The sequence below is a fragment of the Scyliorhinus torazame genome, chromosome 17 (assembly GCF_047496885.1).
Source record: "Scyliorhinus torazame isolate Kashiwa2021f chromosome 17, sScyTor2.1, whole genome shotgun sequence".
NCBI lineage: Eukaryota > Metazoa > Chordata > Chondrichthyes > Carcharhiniformes > Scyliorhinidae > Scyliorhinus > Scyliorhinus torazame.
This window is the reverse complement of record NC_092723.1, coordinates 75,259,866-75,276,531: the sequence shown is the minus strand read 5'-3', so window position 1 is coordinate 75,276,531 and position 16,666 is coordinate 75,259,866. Positions and strand designations below refer to the sequence as shown.

The following is a 16,666-nucleotide window of genomic DNA, read 5'->3' as shown; positions in this document are numbered from 1 at the left end:
TTAAAAATGTCTGCCCGCAGGTTGCATCTGCAGTGGCGGGGGGGGGGGGGGGGGGTCAGGTTGAAACAGGGACAGTGTGGATGACCCCGGGACAAATATGCAAGTTCTCGGATGCACAAGGCATGCCTCTGTGTCCCAACATTGGGCTTAAATTAATTAAATTAAAAACAATATTCCTCCATACCTCACCCCTCATACCTCTTCATTACCCAACATACTACCTATGCCCAATCTATTTCCAGTTATGCCAACCCATGCCCTTCACAAAACCGCCATGGCTCCCCATACCACACATGCCAACACGTACCCCAACCCAACTCAACCCCCATAGCTCCTATACCCTCAATGCCAACCTGGTGGCCCTGTGTGTGCCCCATAACCCCATACTCCCATGCCAATTTAATTTCAACTCATGTCAACCCATGCCCCCAAACACCACCCTTTGCCCTAACCCCTCAGTGCCAACAAATCTAGTATCCTTGGACAGCTCCTTGCCAGTGTTGAGACATCCTGGATAGTTTTCACCAGGTTTGGCAGATGGACCGCTCAATTACAGTTCTTTGACAGCTGGATAGCTCTTTGAAAACTTGATGGTTCCAATTGGTGGCAGAGGGAATGAATGTTGAAGGTAATGGTTAGGGTGACAATCAAGCGGACTGCTTTGTCCTGGATGGAGTGAGCTTTTTGTGTGTTCTTGGCGCTGCCCTCATCCAGGCATGTGGAGAGTATTCCATCACACTCTTGACTTGTGCCTTGAAGATGGTGAACACGCCAGGAGATGAGTTACTCTGTCTAAACCAGTAGTTTCTAATCCCAATTCTCCACTTTCACAACATAACCTTTCACTCAAACATGAATATTTCCATTTCCCAATATTGTTATTTCTATTTAGGCTACCAATTTAGTCATGGGCAGCCTTTAGATGTAAAATTGCCCAAAAGTAGGACACTGACAGGCAGCAGGAAGCTAGGCTTCCATCCCATCAGTCTGACCCGGATTTGAATCCAGCTTCAAGATATGAGGAGACTAATTACTCTCCTTAATTTGCTTATCTCTTCATGACTAATACAGTCAATTTCACAGTGCAACATCCTATGGTCTTTACCATATTTCAATGCTAAATTTAAAATATGTTCTCTTCTTCCATTTCAGGCCAGCAATTGCAGACACTTTGTATTCAATCTCGTATCTTTACCTGAGCCCAATAGGAACCTTGACTGTCTTGATTCTTGGGCTCATAGTCAGCTTGCTGACAGGTTGGTGCTTCCTCTATAATATTTATGAATGGTCAGATGGTAACATTTTATTTTAAAGAGGCATATAGAAACATTAATCTTCATTTCAGTACAGAAATAATCAATTAAATGGAGCCAAGAGGAATTGTTTTAGACTGTCCTGTCCAAATGTGAGTGTCTACCCATCCTGAATAGAATTGAGTTTGGAGCACCAGACCCCTATGGGAATGAAATTGGGGTTCTATGTTTTGAGTTGAACCATTCATTGACCCAATGTATGAGTCCAATTTGCTTGGTCGTCATAGATTTTACAGTGCAGAAGGAGGCCATTCGGCCCATCGAGTCTGCACCGGCTCTTGGAAAGAGCACCCTACCCAAGGTTAACACCTCCACCCTATCCCCATAACCCAGGGCAATTTTGGACACTCAGGGCAATTTATCATGGCCAATCCACCTAACCTGCACGTCTTTGGACTGTGGGAGGAAACCGGAGCACCTGGGGAAAACCCACGCACACACGGGGAGGATGTGCAGACTCCGCACAGACAGTGACCCAAGCCGGAATCGAACCTGGGACCCTGGAGCTGTGAAGCAATTGTGCTATCCACAATGCTACCGTGCTGCCCACTTAACAGCAGTGTGAGGGAGTTACTCACAGGTTTATCTCAGATCTGTGACCTTTAGACCTGAATTGTTAACTCTGATTCTCTCTCCACAGGTATGAGGCCAGACCAGCTGAGCATTTCCAGCATTTTCTGTTTTTATTTCTGATTTCCAACATCTGCAATATTCTTCTGTGGTGTCAGTTATATTTTAATCTGCACATGTTAATTTTGCTATACACTACTTACCTAAAGATAATCTCCTTTCAAAATTATTTTAATGATGCACTAATTCCATTAAGAATCAGTGTTACTTATTGTACTATTTGCATAGGCTGCAAAATCACCAAGGCACAATTTCTGTGGCTGCCCTCACACCTCAAAAATTCAAAGTTTGTGAAATGTTATTGTAATATTTCTTTGAAAGACAGCAAGTGGCCTGTGATAGGAGATTACTCAAGCTGCTCTGTTGGATGGTGGGAGAATCACTTAGCCAGCTTCACCAACCAGACAGATGGTTTGGCTGCTGCTGTTGCTGATGTGGCTGTGATCAGCTGTTTGCTCTGCGTAAAATCAGTCGTGAAGCCAGAACAGACTTCTCTGTTTTTGGAGATGATATTCCTATCATGGGATTGATGTGAACCCTGTTATTGATTCTCACAGGAGGGAGGAAGAACAAGGTAGACCCGAAACTCCTGATCACACTGAGGGGTCGGTGCTGCTGCAGCATTGCCGAAGCGAGTGTTAACTCAGAGGTAAACAAGGACAAGAGGGATTGATATGTGCTTTTTACTTTCAGGCCTGTTACATATGACCTTAAATATTCTCTCATGTTCAGTGTCACTGCTCTCACATAAATGGACATTGTGCCTCTTATAATCTGGAGTTGACTCTTACACCAATCATATGATAGTGTGAGCTGGATGGGGAGGAGCGATGGTGTGGGAGTTTAGGTCCGGGAAGGGTTACTTTGTCCCTTGTTTTTCATACAGTTGATGATTAATAATTATTTTGCAGTATCCCTTATAGGCAATAACAAGATACACCATGCTGTCAATGCTAGTGGGTTAAAGCCGCTTTTCAAGCCACATTCTGACTGAATCTAGTCAGCCCTGTGTTTAAAAAGGAAGTCTTCATTTTCTGAAGTTAACTTCCTCAGCAAATTGTCCAAATTGTGCAAGTTTCAGATTGTTCTTTCTTAGCTGAACAGGAAGCCAGAAAATTGCTCTGTAGTACAGTGGGTAGAACGGTTGCTTCATAGCGGCAGGTTCCCAGGTTCGATTCCCGGCTTGGGTCACTGTCTGTGGGAATTCTGCACATCCTCCCCGTGTCTGCGTGGGTTTCCTCCGGGTGCTCCGGTTTCCTCCCACAAGTCCCGAGGACGTGCTGTCAGGTGAATTGGACATTCTGAATTCTCCAACCATGTACCTGAACAGGTGCCGGGGTGTGGGGGGGTAGGGATTTTCACAGTAATCTCATTGCAGTGTTAATGTAAGCCTATTTGTGACACTAATAAAGATTATTCTATGTCTTGGGACTGAGCTACAGAACAGTGGACACAGGTTTTCCCATTGGGCACCGGTGAACAAGATCCGAGATTGGATCAAAGTTTTCCCCAGGGACCTATGCTAGTTTTCAAAGTGGTCCATCAGCAGAAGTAAAAATTTGGTGAACTCCACTGGAACATCAACTCTCTGCCAGTCATCCACCTACAATCACAACCAGGCCAGAGATCTGGGCGAAATTCTCCCCCAACGGCGCGATGTCCGCCGACTGGCGCCCAAAACAGCGCCAATCAGACGGGCATCGCGCCGCCCCAAAGGTGCGGAATGCTCCGCATCTTTGGGGGCCGAGCCCCAACATTGAGGGGCTAGGCCGGCACCGGAGGGATTTCCGCCCCGCCAGCTGGCGGAAACGGCATTTGTTGCCCCGCCAGCTGGCGCGGCCGCTGACAGTTTCCCGCGCATGCGCAGTGGGGAGAGTCTCTTCCGCCTCCGCCATGGTGGAGGCCGTTGCGGAGGCGGAAGGGAAAGAGTGCCCCCACGGCACAGGCCAGCCCGCGGATCGGTGGGCCCCGATCGCGGGCCAGGCCACCGTGGGGGCACCCCCCGGGGCCAGATCCCCCCGCGCCCCCCCCAGGACCCCGGAGCCCGCCCACGCCGCCTTGTCCCGCCGGTAAATACCTACTTTAATTTACGCCGGCGGGACAGGCAATTTCTCAGCGGGACTTCGGCCCATTCGGGCCGGAGAATTGAGCGGGGGGGGCCGCCAAGCGGCGCCGACCGATTCCCGCCCCCGCCCAATCTCCGGTGCCGGAGACTTCGGCAACCGGCGGGGGCGGGATTCACGGCGGCCAACGGCCATTCTCCGACCCACTGGGGGGTCGGAGAATGACACCCCTGGGGTGGGATTCTCCATCAGCCAGCAAAACGCGATTGAGCGGAGAATCGGTCGTGATGCCAAAACCGTGGCCAGAATGCCAGTCCTGGTGCCTCGACAGCATCAATGCGTTCTACTCCACACGTACAGTAGACGCCGTTTGCATGTCATTAGTGGGCCTTACCCATTATTCTCCGGGGTGTCCGTGATGCGACACCTCTGCTGGGAAGAATTCCCGATGGTGTGGTTCACTTGTGGTTTTATAAATCAGGAAACAGGCGCCTGTGGCTGATGATGGAGAGAGAGGAGATAGGATATGCAGAGGCGCGACTGTGGGCTGCCGGTCCTGACACTGGTGGGACAGGCTGGTGGGGGGGCGGGCGGTTGGGATGTCTGCCAGGCCCGGGGGGCAGTGCGGGTGACCAGGGGATTGACCATGAGGTCGGGTTGACCCCCCGTGGGACCAGAGTGTCCAGGCATGGACAGCCATTGCCACAGCCTGTGTTGTTCCGGCACCTACCTTGCGAGAATCATTGTCACAGTCCCCATCGCTTCCTCCTCCTTCCGGGTGCCCAACGGCCCCCGGGCTACTCCATTGGACGTGGGTGCAAACAGAGCTAAACCCTGAGGCTCCCCCGCCACCTGGCTCTGCCAGTCTTAGGAGGCCCATGCCAGCCCTGACCAGGGTCACTATGCTCGCGGCCATGGAGCACAGGGAGTGGACCACCTCCCTCTGGGACTGCGCCACATCACAGTGCCACTGTGTCACCACCTTCTGGGTCTGTGCCACAGCGGCAATGCCGCTGACGCCCTCAGCCATGACCCGCTGTGACTGGGCCATGCTCTGGAGCGATGTTGTAATGTCTAGGTGGCACTGGTACAAGACTGCCTGTGATAGGGCAGTCCTGTTCTGTGCCTCGGCCATCGCCCGCACAGAGTGCTCTAGGCCTTGCACATCCTGACGCATCGCCGAAACCTTCGCCCCCCAAAACCCTCCCACCCCCCAAGCCTCCACCACGGACGACACCCATGCGGTATTGGCCTGGGTGGCACGCATGGTTCGGCTCCTCTAACTGCATCTGCAGGCACTGGATGCTCGCCGACAACCTCTCATATAATCACCAGCTCTGTAACTGCATCTCCACAATCGATGGGACCGCCCTTTCCAGAAGCCCAAAACCCATCCAGATGACAGCTAGACCCTGCGGTCGGGCCACCTCCGACCGTCCACCTCCTTGGAGGTTCCTACCTCCACTTGATGTACTGCTGCACATATGTGGTGCGCACCCAGGAGCCTCTTCATTAAATTGCCCAACCGAGGTGGGTGACTCTGGGATGGTGGAGGGTGTTGGAGACAGCTGTGACAGGAAGTCAGTGTCGCCCCAGACTGGGTCTCTGGGGTCTCTGCAGGTCTTGGGCTCCCGTCGCTGACCATATCCTCCTCCTCGTTGCTCTCCTCCTGGATTTGCGGTTAGGGTTGTGGTTGAGGTCGGGGACACCAGAAGGGCCTGATCGCCAGGTGATCCTGCAAGACACACATGCCATGGGGAACCACAACTCAGCAGGGTCTCACTTGCCCACACAGTGCCGACCTCTGCCTCGGTGACTGTCCTGTCCCTGGAGTTTCGAGTTACGCGTTGGTGAACAACGGTGCCGCTCTCCTTGCTGCCATCTTGTTGGCTGGGATGGTATGTGTGGGGAATGGAGTGCTTATGTGCACCTGCAGCTTGTTAGCCTCTCGTGTCAATCCCGACTCCAGCGAATCAGACACCAATTTTCATTGGAATCGGTTGTGTTCCATGTGGCACAAGTGCTAGCCCTTTAACGGGCGATTAATTGGTCTGGGAACAGCGCTAATTTTGCTGTCGGAGAACACCAACGATTAAGTCAACACTTCAGCACAGCGGTTAGCACTCGGGCTTCACAGTGCCAGGGACCGGGGTTCGATTCCTGGCTTGGGTCACTGTCTGTGTGGAGTCAGCACGTTCTCCCCTTGTCGGCGTGGGTTTTCTCCGGGTGCTCTGGTTTTCTCCCACAAGTCCCGAAAGACGTGCTGTTAGATGAATTGCACGTTCTGAATTCTCCCTCTGTGTACCCAGACAGACGTCGGAATGTGGCAACTGGGGGATTTTCAAGTAACTTCATTGTAGTGTTAATGTAAGCCTACTTGTGGCAATAATAGAATAGAACAGTACAGCACAGAACAGGCCCTTCGGCCCTCGATGTTGTGCCGAGCTTTGTCCGAAACCAAGATCAAGCTATCCCACTCCCTGTCATTGTGGTGTGCTCCATGTGCCTATCCAATAACCGCTTGAAAGTTCCTAAAGTGTCCGACTCCACTATCACAGCGGGCAGTCCATTCGACACCCTAACCACTCTCTGAGTAAAGAACCTACCTCGGACATCCCTCCTATATCTCCCACCCTGAACCTTATAGTTATGCCCCCTTGTAACAGCTACATCCAACCGAGGAAATAGTCTCTGAACGTCCACTCTATCTATCCCCCTCATCATCTTATGAACCTCTATTAAGTCGCCTCTCATCCTCCTCCGCTCCAAAGAGAAAAGCCCTAGCTCCCTCAATCTTTCCTCATAAGACCTATCCTCCAAACCAGGCAGCATCCTGGTAAATCTGCTTTGCACCCTTTCCAATGCTTCCACATCCTTCCTATAGTGAGGTGACCAGAACTGCACACAATACTCCAAATACTTGAACCTTACCGGCTGGCCCCAGCTCTTCTGGGGCAGGCTCCTCTTGTGCAGAGTCCTCCATGGGCTGGCCCTGGCCCTCTAGCCTCTGTGCATCTGCGACAGCAGCAGAGGCCAGGTAGATAGTGAGCATAGCTGACAGTAGTCCAAAATCCATTTATCACGAGGCAGATTATTATTATTATTTTCTGGAACAGAAAATCCTCGCACTGATATCTCGGAGTGAGACTTGAGGCAATTTAGAGAACAACTACAAGACTGGAGAATTTCAGCCTTTTTACGCTAGAAATGACTGAGAGTGATTCCTAACATGAAATGTATCAAATAATAGGCAGTTAGTATTGTATAGCCAAAGCACTGCTCCAAATCAAATCGTGACAGCAGGACAAGGGGAACTCAACTCAAAATAGTAAAAGATAAATGTAGGAGGTGGTATCCTTTTTCCCATGGAGATTGCACTACATGTGAAATGAATTTTTGGTAGGATTGTTGACATAAAACACAGAATTTGAAAAAGCTGAAGTTGATGATGGAGAATTCTAGTCTGTCTGTGTTAGATGCTGTTTGGTTTGACACATGTAGATGAGTCAAGGGACTTCCTCACCTGAACCTATCTTGTTCTGAGATGTTGAGATGTCTCCTGGGTGGAATGAACTGTCTGGTCTCCCACAATCCAAAAGGATGTAGTAACTGGGCAAGACAAATGAAGGATGATTGCAGATTTGATAGCCACTGTAATTTTGTTTTCCCATAATTGGTGCAAATTTGGACTTGTGGGGCCAATATGATGGTGGGCATTGCAAATACACAGTACCAAGTCTGGCACAGAAACCCAAGACCTGTATGGCTCATAAGTTGCCTGCAGCTCCCCAATCTGGTCAGTGAGCACAAAGGACATTGGGAGTCTGCACACGTACTGTTTGGAACAGGCACCACAGAGGGACCCTAAGATATTGAGGGAAAGCTTCACTGCCTGGCCCTTCCCCAACCTGAGTTCCCACCATTCGATCATGGCTGATCTCATCATTCTGGCCTTAACTCCACCATCCTTCCTGTTCATCATAACCCTTCAACCCATTACCAATTAAATGTTTGTCTAACTTCTCCTTAAATTTACTCACTATCCCAATATCCATCACACTCAGGGGTAGTGAATTCCACAGATTCACAACCCTTTGGGAGACATCGGTCTGGGTTCTCCGGTCGCCGAAGCCGAAATCGCGTTCGGCAATCGGCCGGAGAATCCCTGTTTATGTCCAAATCGGGGGCGGTGCTGCATTCGCGATGCTCCGCCCCCTCCGACATATCGACGGCCTCAGAATATTGCCTGAGGCCCACCCCCCCATGCGACGCCCCCGACTGGCCGAGTTCCCGAAGGTGTGAGTCTCTCATGCTACTTTTTTCCGGGAACTTGACGTGGCGGCTGCGGACTCAGTCCAGCACTGCCACAATCGGGGGAGGGCTATCAGTGGGCAGGGGGGACTTTGCCAGGAGCTGGAGGCACTGTGGGGGTGTGGTCCTGGCATGTGAGCTGGCCAAAGGGGGGCACTATTGTGCAGGCCGGGTCCGCGAGTGGCCGGTGTATTGTTGCACGGTGCGGCCGCTGCAGGCCGCCACCACGGCATGAGGACATAGCCTCAAAATCGGAGAATCCAGCCCATAGCTTCTCATCATCTCTGTTTTAAATTTTCTACCTCTTATCCGAAGACTATGACCTCTCGTTGTAGAATGCTCCACAAGAGGAAACATCTGCTCCACATCTAATTTATCCATAACCTTTATCATCTTGTATACCTCAATTTGATGTCCCCTCATTCTTCTAAAGTCTAGAGAGTGTAGGCCTAAACTGCCCAATCTCTCTTCATAAGACAAACTCCTCGGGTGCGCTCGATTCTCTGCACCCCGATGCCGAAATCGTGTCCGGCACCGGGGCGGAGCATCCATTTCCACGCACGGAATTGGGACCGGCGCCACTTCCCCGGGCCCCAAAAATCGGCGTAACCGGAGAGTACGCCGCGCCGCGCATCCCCTAACTGTGGCCATTGCTGGAGGCCCGCCACGCCATTCTCCGCCCCCGACCGCCGAAGTCCCGACGGCGTGGATCTAACATGGTCCCAGCCGTTCGGGGTACTCAAATGGTGGCCGCGGACTCAGTCATGGATCACTCCGCGGCCGCCATGGTCGGTGGCGGGCTGATCGGAGGGCAATGGGAGCCTCATACGGGACCGGGCAATTTTCGGGCGGGTGGTCCAAGATGAGCGCGCGGCAGTTCGAGGGCACTATTTGTGAGGTCAGGCTCCGCGGTCTGAATCCGCCATGGAGCACGGAGCGGCTGCTGGAGGCTGCCGCTGTTCGCATGCGGGGGCGTGACCAGGGAGTGCGGGGGTCCTGTATCTGCAGCTAAATCTGCTAGTTTCACGCCGGGTCCCTGCAGGGCTATGAATATGGGGCCTTTTCACGCCAGTTTTTCTGGCGTGAAAGGCCACAGTTTTTACGATGGAGTGGGGATGGAGTCCCAAAAACAGAGAATCCAGCCCCTCATCTCTGGAATCAGCCTAGTGAACCTCCTCTGAACTGCCTCCAATTCCACTGCATATTTTCTCAAATAAGGGGACCAAAACTGTGCTCAGTACTCCAGGTGTGATCTTACCAATGCTTTGTATAGTTACAACAATACTTCCTTACCTTTATACACTCTTCCTTTAGCTATAAATGCCAACATTCCATTTGCTTCTTTATTACCTGCTGTACCTGCATGCTAGTTTCTGTGACTCATGAACGAGGACCCTCAGATCCCTCTGCATCGGAGCACTCTGAAGTCTCTCCCCATTTAGATAATAAGTTGCCTTTCATTTTTCCGACCAAAATGCGTGACTTCACACTTATCCACGTTAAACTCCATCTGCCACATTTTAGCCCACTCTCCTAACCTATCTATATCCATTTGCAAGGTTCTTATTTCCTCACTGAAACTTACTGTCCCACCTATTTTTGTGTCATCTGCAAATTTGGCGATAGAACCTTCTATCCTTGTATCCAAGTCGTTTATATAGATTGTAAATAGCTGGGGCCCAAGGACCAAACTCTGTGGCACCCCACTAGTTACATCTTGCTATCCAGAAAAAGACCCATTTATCCTAACTCCCAGCCTTCTGTCCGTCAGCCAGTCTTCTATCCAAGCTAATAAATTTCATCTAACCTCATGTGATCTAACCTTGTGAATTTATCTTCTGTGCGGCACCTTATCAAACGCCTTCCAGAAGTCCAGATACATCTACAGGATCCCCATTATCCACTCTGCTTGTTCTGTGACACTCAATAGACAGCAGCAGACTTGGCATCTTTGTGCTCTTGTCACTATGCATTTAGTTGAAATGAGTTGATCTCACAGTACGTGGCAAGTCTGTCCACTTGAGTGCAGTGAAGGCAAGCTGCTCCGGAATTAATGGGCCTGCAGTAATACCATACACCCAACGGAGATGCTGCTGAGAACACTAGTGACTGTTTTCTGGTGCTTCTCCACCACCTCAAGACACTTAGTGGTACTGCAGACTGTTCGACAGACTGAAATATAGGATGGAATTAATTTCCTTGGCGGTTCTCCCAAGTAGTCACCTGGAATTTGCTGGAAGATCAGTGGAAACGCCAGACACACCAAGTGACTGGGATTTACACTGGCATAGTTGTTGACATATTTGGAAAAGAACCTGAGGATGTTCCTAAAGATATATATTGGTAGGGCAGCTTCCCAAATACCTGAATAGATGGGATCGTGTTTCTCAAAGACAGTGTGTTGAAACTGTTTGTATTGTACTGACTCTCTGTGAGCCTCTGACATTGCTCCTTTAACCATTTTCCTCTCTGTGCACACAGATTGAGAACACTAAGGAGACAATGGATGGAATAGCTGACACAGGAAAGGACAACCCCACCTTCAGTGGCCAGGAACTCAACTATTCTGATAAACAGAATCACATTCAATCCACGACACACTTATAGCGAGCACATGGACCTTCCCTGATAAACGTGTTGTGAACCAGTCATCAGGCATTGGAGATTTAATTTCCCCTACTTGGTGCACTGGGTAATATGTCTATGTAAAATTGCTTTGTGTACGGTTAGAAGGGTCACTGGATTGGAAATACCATATAGCTTGACCCATCCCTCCCTAAACTGCAGTGTAAATGAAATTATTCGCTGCACTTTCACACCCATTCTCAACAGCAGAAGCAGCTCCACTCACCAATCAGCACCTTTCTTGTGTTCAAATACATAGCCTCACACTAGGAGGGGTGTGGTGTAGTGGTATTGTTCCTGGACTAGTAATCTAGAGACCCAAGGTAATGGGCTGGGGTTTGAATTCCACCGTTGCAGATGAAGAAATTTGAGTTCAACAAAAAATAAAAATTAAAATTAATGATGACAACCATTGTTGATTGTTGTAAAAACCTAACAGATGTCCTTTAGGGAAGGAAATCTGTCGTCCTTACCTAGTCTGGTCTACATGTAATAATAATCTTTCTTGTCACGGGTAGGCTTACATTAACACTGCAATGAAGTTACTGTGAAAAGCCCCTAGTTGGCACATTCTGGCGCCTGTTCGGGTACACAGAAAGAGAATTCAGAATGTCCAAATTACCAAACAGCACGTCTTTCATGACTTGTGAGAGGAAACCGGAGCACCCAAAGGAAACACACGCAGAGAGAATGTGCAGACTCCCCACAGACAGTGACCCAAGCCAGGAATTGAACCTGGGACCCTGGAGCTGTGAAGCAACAATGCTAACCACTGTGCTACCGTGCTGCCAGACCCACATTCCACAAACCCAAAAAAACTAAAATCCACCTTCTACAGTTTTGACCATTCGCTAATATTGACCCTTTGCAAATTTCTGTTTCCATCTACTTTCTGTGCCACCCAATTTAGTATCACCGGCAAACTTAGCAATGCGGCTCTCTATTCCTTCAACAATAAAAAGCTGAGGCCCCTGAGGAATACCATTATTCACATTCTGCCAGTTGGAGAACATGCCCAATCTTATCTCCTAACAAATTCCGCAACCAATTCTATAGGTTGCCACCAATTCCATGCACTTTATATTTTCTGACACTCTCTTGTCTATAATCTTATTGAGTGCCTTGAACATCCATAGACATTCCCTTATCAACATGAGGAGAGTGGCCAAAAACAAAAAGACATTTTTGTGACAAGGAATCAGAGCACTTTTTATGATCTGAAGTGAAATGCAAATGTTTCTAGGCCACTTTAAATAGGCGGAATTATTAGACCTCAAATGGATAGAAACATCAATTTTCATTTTGTTTACCTTTAATTATTGCCAAGACCAGACCAAATGTATATGTATCGAATTACCAAAGGGACCTCAGCATTTCACATTCAATACATGTAATACAGGATGAAATCCATACTAACAACAGAACATGATGAAACAAATTATGTAAGTGTGAAGAGAAACAAAGGACGACGGCATTGCTTCAAAAACTGTTTTCCAACGTTACTCCATTTTCACTCATCACCACCTCCTCAAGGGCAATTAGGGAAGGGCAATAAATACGGTCTTGCTAGCGATGGTCACATTCCAGTAATCCCCTTCCAAATATCCCTCCTCCCTCCTCCAAACTGATTCATTCACATGGCAGCTGGGTCTTCCAACAGCCTTGCAACAATACTGAGCTGCCCATCATCATGGTGCCACTTCACATGCCCAATGGAAAATACACAAATTCTTTGTAAACCCGGTTAGATGATTCTTGACTGTTAGTCACAAAGCCTTCGCTCAACCTCCACCTCCATTATTTTGCAACTAATAAACAAAGCAAATGAAAAATAAAAGCAATTCTCTAAAATGCCCATACTATTTTTCACCTCGCTTTATTCGTATCAATGTTCTGGAAATTCACCTTTCATTCCTGGAGACTCAGGGCAATCTGAGTGAATATAAAGTGGAGAAAACCCCCTTATTATCCGTTGTGAACCTTCCCTTACCATTCATCAATATATGTTGATATTCTCTCCTATTCGTCTGCTCCTTGGTCCTATCCTTCTCTTAGTCATCAACATTCAAAAGGATTCTCAATGAAATGATTTGCATTCTTTGAAAAAGAGTCTACTATTGAAAAACTTAAAGTAAATGTTTGCCAGCAGAGCTGATTTTAGAAACATTGAAAATGTGAGCAGGAGGAGGCCATTCGGTCCTTCGAGCCTGCCCGCCAATATGATCATGGCTGATCGTCCAACTCAATAGCCTAATTCGGCCTTCCCCCCCTATTCTTTGATCCCCTTTGCCACAAGTGCTACACCTAGCTGCTTCTTGAAAATATGCAGAGCTGGATGCCTAAATCGTGATCGGTGATCGGACGGAGAATCGATTCCGACATCGGAATCGGGGCCGGTGCCGGTTTACGATTTTCTGTCCCCTCCAAACCGGCGTCATCATGATGCGCACCGCACACAGTCGCAAGGCTGTTGGCGCCTCATTGACTGGCCCACCCGCGATGTTCCGCCCCCCCAATGACACGGGACATGTGCGGTCTCTGTCAACGTGCTGGCTGTGGACTGCTTCCAGCGCCACCACATTCAGCCACGTTTCACGGAATCGATGAGGGGTTTGCGCTGATTTGCCGGTCGTGAAACACTTAACTGCAGAAACGGAGAATCCTGCCCATAATGTTTTGGCTCAACTGCTTTCTGTGGTAGCTAATGCCACAGGCTGACCACTCCCTGGTGTGAATTTTCTCCTCAGCTCTGTCTTAAGCAATCTCCCCCGTATCCTCAGACTGTAATCCATGGTTCTGGACACCCCACCATTAGGCACATCCTTATTGCATCTACCCTGTCTCATCCTGTTAGAATTTTATAGGTTTCTGTGAGATTCCCCCTCATTCTTTTGAACTCCAGTGAATACAATCCTAACCGACTCAATCTCTCCTCATACGTCCGTGCTGCCATCCCAGAAATCTGCCTGGTAAACCTTCGCTGCACTCCCTCAATTGCAAGAACATCTTCCTCAGGTAAGGAGACCAAAACTGCACACAATATTCCAGGTGTGGCCTCACCAAGGCCCTGTATAATTGCAGCAAGACATCCCTGCTCCTGTACTCAAATCCTCTCGCTATGAAGGCCTCTTTACAACCTGCTGCACCTGTATGCTTCTTCAATGACTGGTGACCGAGGACACCCAGTTTCGTTGCACATTCCCCTCTCCGAACTTATGGCCAATCAGATAATTGTCTACCTTCTCGTTTTTGCATTTATCTAAAATATGCTGCATCTGCCATGCTTTTGCCCACTAATTCAGCTTGTCCAAATCACACTGAAGGATTTCTGTATCCTCACAGTTCAAACTTCCACCCAACTTGGTATCATCTGCAAATTTGGACATGTTACATTTAGTACCCTCGGCGTCATTCTCCGACCCCCCCAGAGGGTCGGAGAATGGCCGTTGGCCGCCGTGAATCCCGCCCCCGCCGGTTGCTGAAGTCTCCGAAGGGAGAAAAGTCGGCGGGGCGTTAATGTCGCCGCTGCCGTCGGAGAATGTCACGGGTCTGCGCAAGGCAGCTGATTTTCGGCCTGCCGATATTCTCCCTTCCGGATGGGCCGAAGTCCCGTCGACGTGATGGCCGTTCACGTCGACGTAAATTATACCTCCTTTTCATCGGCGTGACCCTGTGCTCCAGGTTCACGCCGACCAGCGTGGAGGTGAGTGACGGCCTGGGGGGCTGGCTCTGGGCAGGCGATGGAGTGGCCGCAGTCTGAATGCGTGAGGAGAGGTGTGTCTCGGGTTGTGTGTGTGTGTGTGTGTGTGCGGCGGGGGGGGGGGGGGTGGTGTTTAGAGTGGGCTGGGCTCCGGGGGAGTGCCGCGAGGGGGTCCGTGCCGGGGAGGGGGATGGGGGGTCCATGCCGGGGTGGAGGTTGGGGGGGGGTCCGTGCCGGGGAGGGGGATGGGGGGTCCGTGCCGGGGTGGAGGTTGGGGGGTGGTCCGTGCCGGGGTGGAGGTTGGGGGGGTTCCGTGCCGGGGTGGAGGTTGGGGGGGGGGGGGTCCGTGCCGGGGAGGGGGATGCGAGGGCAAGTGAGTTGGTCCACTTGGCCAGGTGCCAGCCTCCAACAGTTGGACCCATGCAGTCCATGCTACCTGGCTGGGAGGAGGAGGGGATATGGGCAATGATGACATGTCGTCGTTCCCCTCCCCCCCACCAGGCCGTCATGTTTACCGATCATCCAGCAATGTTGGCCGCCGTGGCGGCAGCCGCTAATGTCTATGTTGCCCTGGATGAGGAGGAGGAGGAGGAGGAGCGTGCCAGAGAGGCGGCGCAGGCTGCCGCAGAGGGACAGGCGGCAGCCGCCCAGGCTGGAGGGACACCTGACCGACAGGACGAGGAGGGGAAGGAGGACGTCGCGGCCCCACGGCAACGGAGGCACCCGAGGGCGCCCCGTGTGTACCGGCCTCGGCAGTCATACCAGGACCTCACGGACAGGGAATGCAGGAGGAGACTCCGGATGAGGCGGGAAACCGTGGCACACATCTGCCACCTGCTGGCACACCTGTCACCGCGTGGCGCTGGCGGGGGACACCCTCTCCCCGTGTCCGTCAAGGTTAAGGTGGCCTTGAACTTTTATGCAACGGGGTCATTCCAGGCACCGAGTGGGGATCTGTCCGGCATAGAACATAGAACATAGAAAATACAGCACAGAACAGGCCCTTCGGCCCACGATGTTGTGCCGAACCTTTGTCCTAGATTAATCATAGATTATCATTGAATCTACAGTGCAGAAGGAGGCCATTCGGCCCCCTGAGTCTGCACCAGCTCTTGGAAAGAGCACGTTACCCAAACTCAACACCTCCACCCAACACCAAGGGCAATTTGGACATTAAGGGCAATTTATCATTGGCCAATTCACCTAACCCGCACATCTTTGGACTGTGGGAGGAAACCGGAGCACCCGGAGGAAACCCACGCAGACACGGGGAGGACGTGCAGACTCCACACAGACAATGACCCAAGCCGAAATCGAACCTGGGACCATGGATCTGTGAAGCAATTGTGCTATCCACAATGCTACCGTGCTGCCCTTAAGAACAAATACATCTACACTATATAATTTTCCCGTAATCCATGTACCTATCCAACAGCTGCTTGAAGGTCACTAATGTTTCTGACTCAACTACTTCCACAGGCAGTGCATTCCATGCCCCCACTACTCTCTGGGTAAAGAACCTACCTCTGATATCCCTCCTATATCTTCCACCTTTCACCTTAAATTTATGTCCCCTTGTAATGGTGTGTTCCACCTGGGGAAAAAGTCTCTGACTGTCTACTCTATCTATTCCCCTGATCATCTTATAAACCTCTATCAAGTCGCCCCTCATCCTTCTCCGCTCTAATGAGAAAAGGCCTAGCACCCTCAACCTTTCCTCGTAAGACCTACTCTCCATTCCAGGCAACATCCTGGTAAATCTTCTTTGCACCTTTTCCAGAGCTTCCACATCCTTCCTAAAATGAGGCGACCAGAACTGTACACAGTACTCCAAATGTGGCCTTACCAAAGTTTTGTACAGCTGCATCATCACCTCACGGCTCTTAAATTCAATCCCTCTGTTAATGAACGCGAGCACACCATAGGCCTTCTTCACAGCTCTATCCACTTGAGTGGCAACTTTCAAAGATGTATGAACATAGACCCCAAGGTCTCTCTGCTCCTCCACAATGCCAAGAACTCTA

General features: G+C 50.2%; 1 protein-coding gene across 1 annotated transcript in view; it reads left to right on the top strand.

Annotated features, from left to right (window-relative positions):
* slc5a8l (solute carrier family 5 member 8, like) overlaps window positions 1-11,342 on the top strand; it is a 195,213-nt gene extending 183,871 nt beyond the window's left edge. The window contains exons 14-16 of the mRNA XM_072480642.1: window positions 1,153-1,256; window positions 2,501-2,592; window positions 10,799-11,342. Coding sequence (XP_072336743.1) covers window positions 1,153-1,256; window positions 2,501-2,592; window positions 10,799-10,924 — 322 coding nt within the window. The 3' untranslated portion in view covers window positions 10,925-11,342. The remainder of the gene's footprint in view (window positions 1-1,152; window positions 1,257-2,500; window positions 2,593-10,798) is intronic.
* Window positions 11,343-16,666: the final 5,324 nt, after the last annotated feature.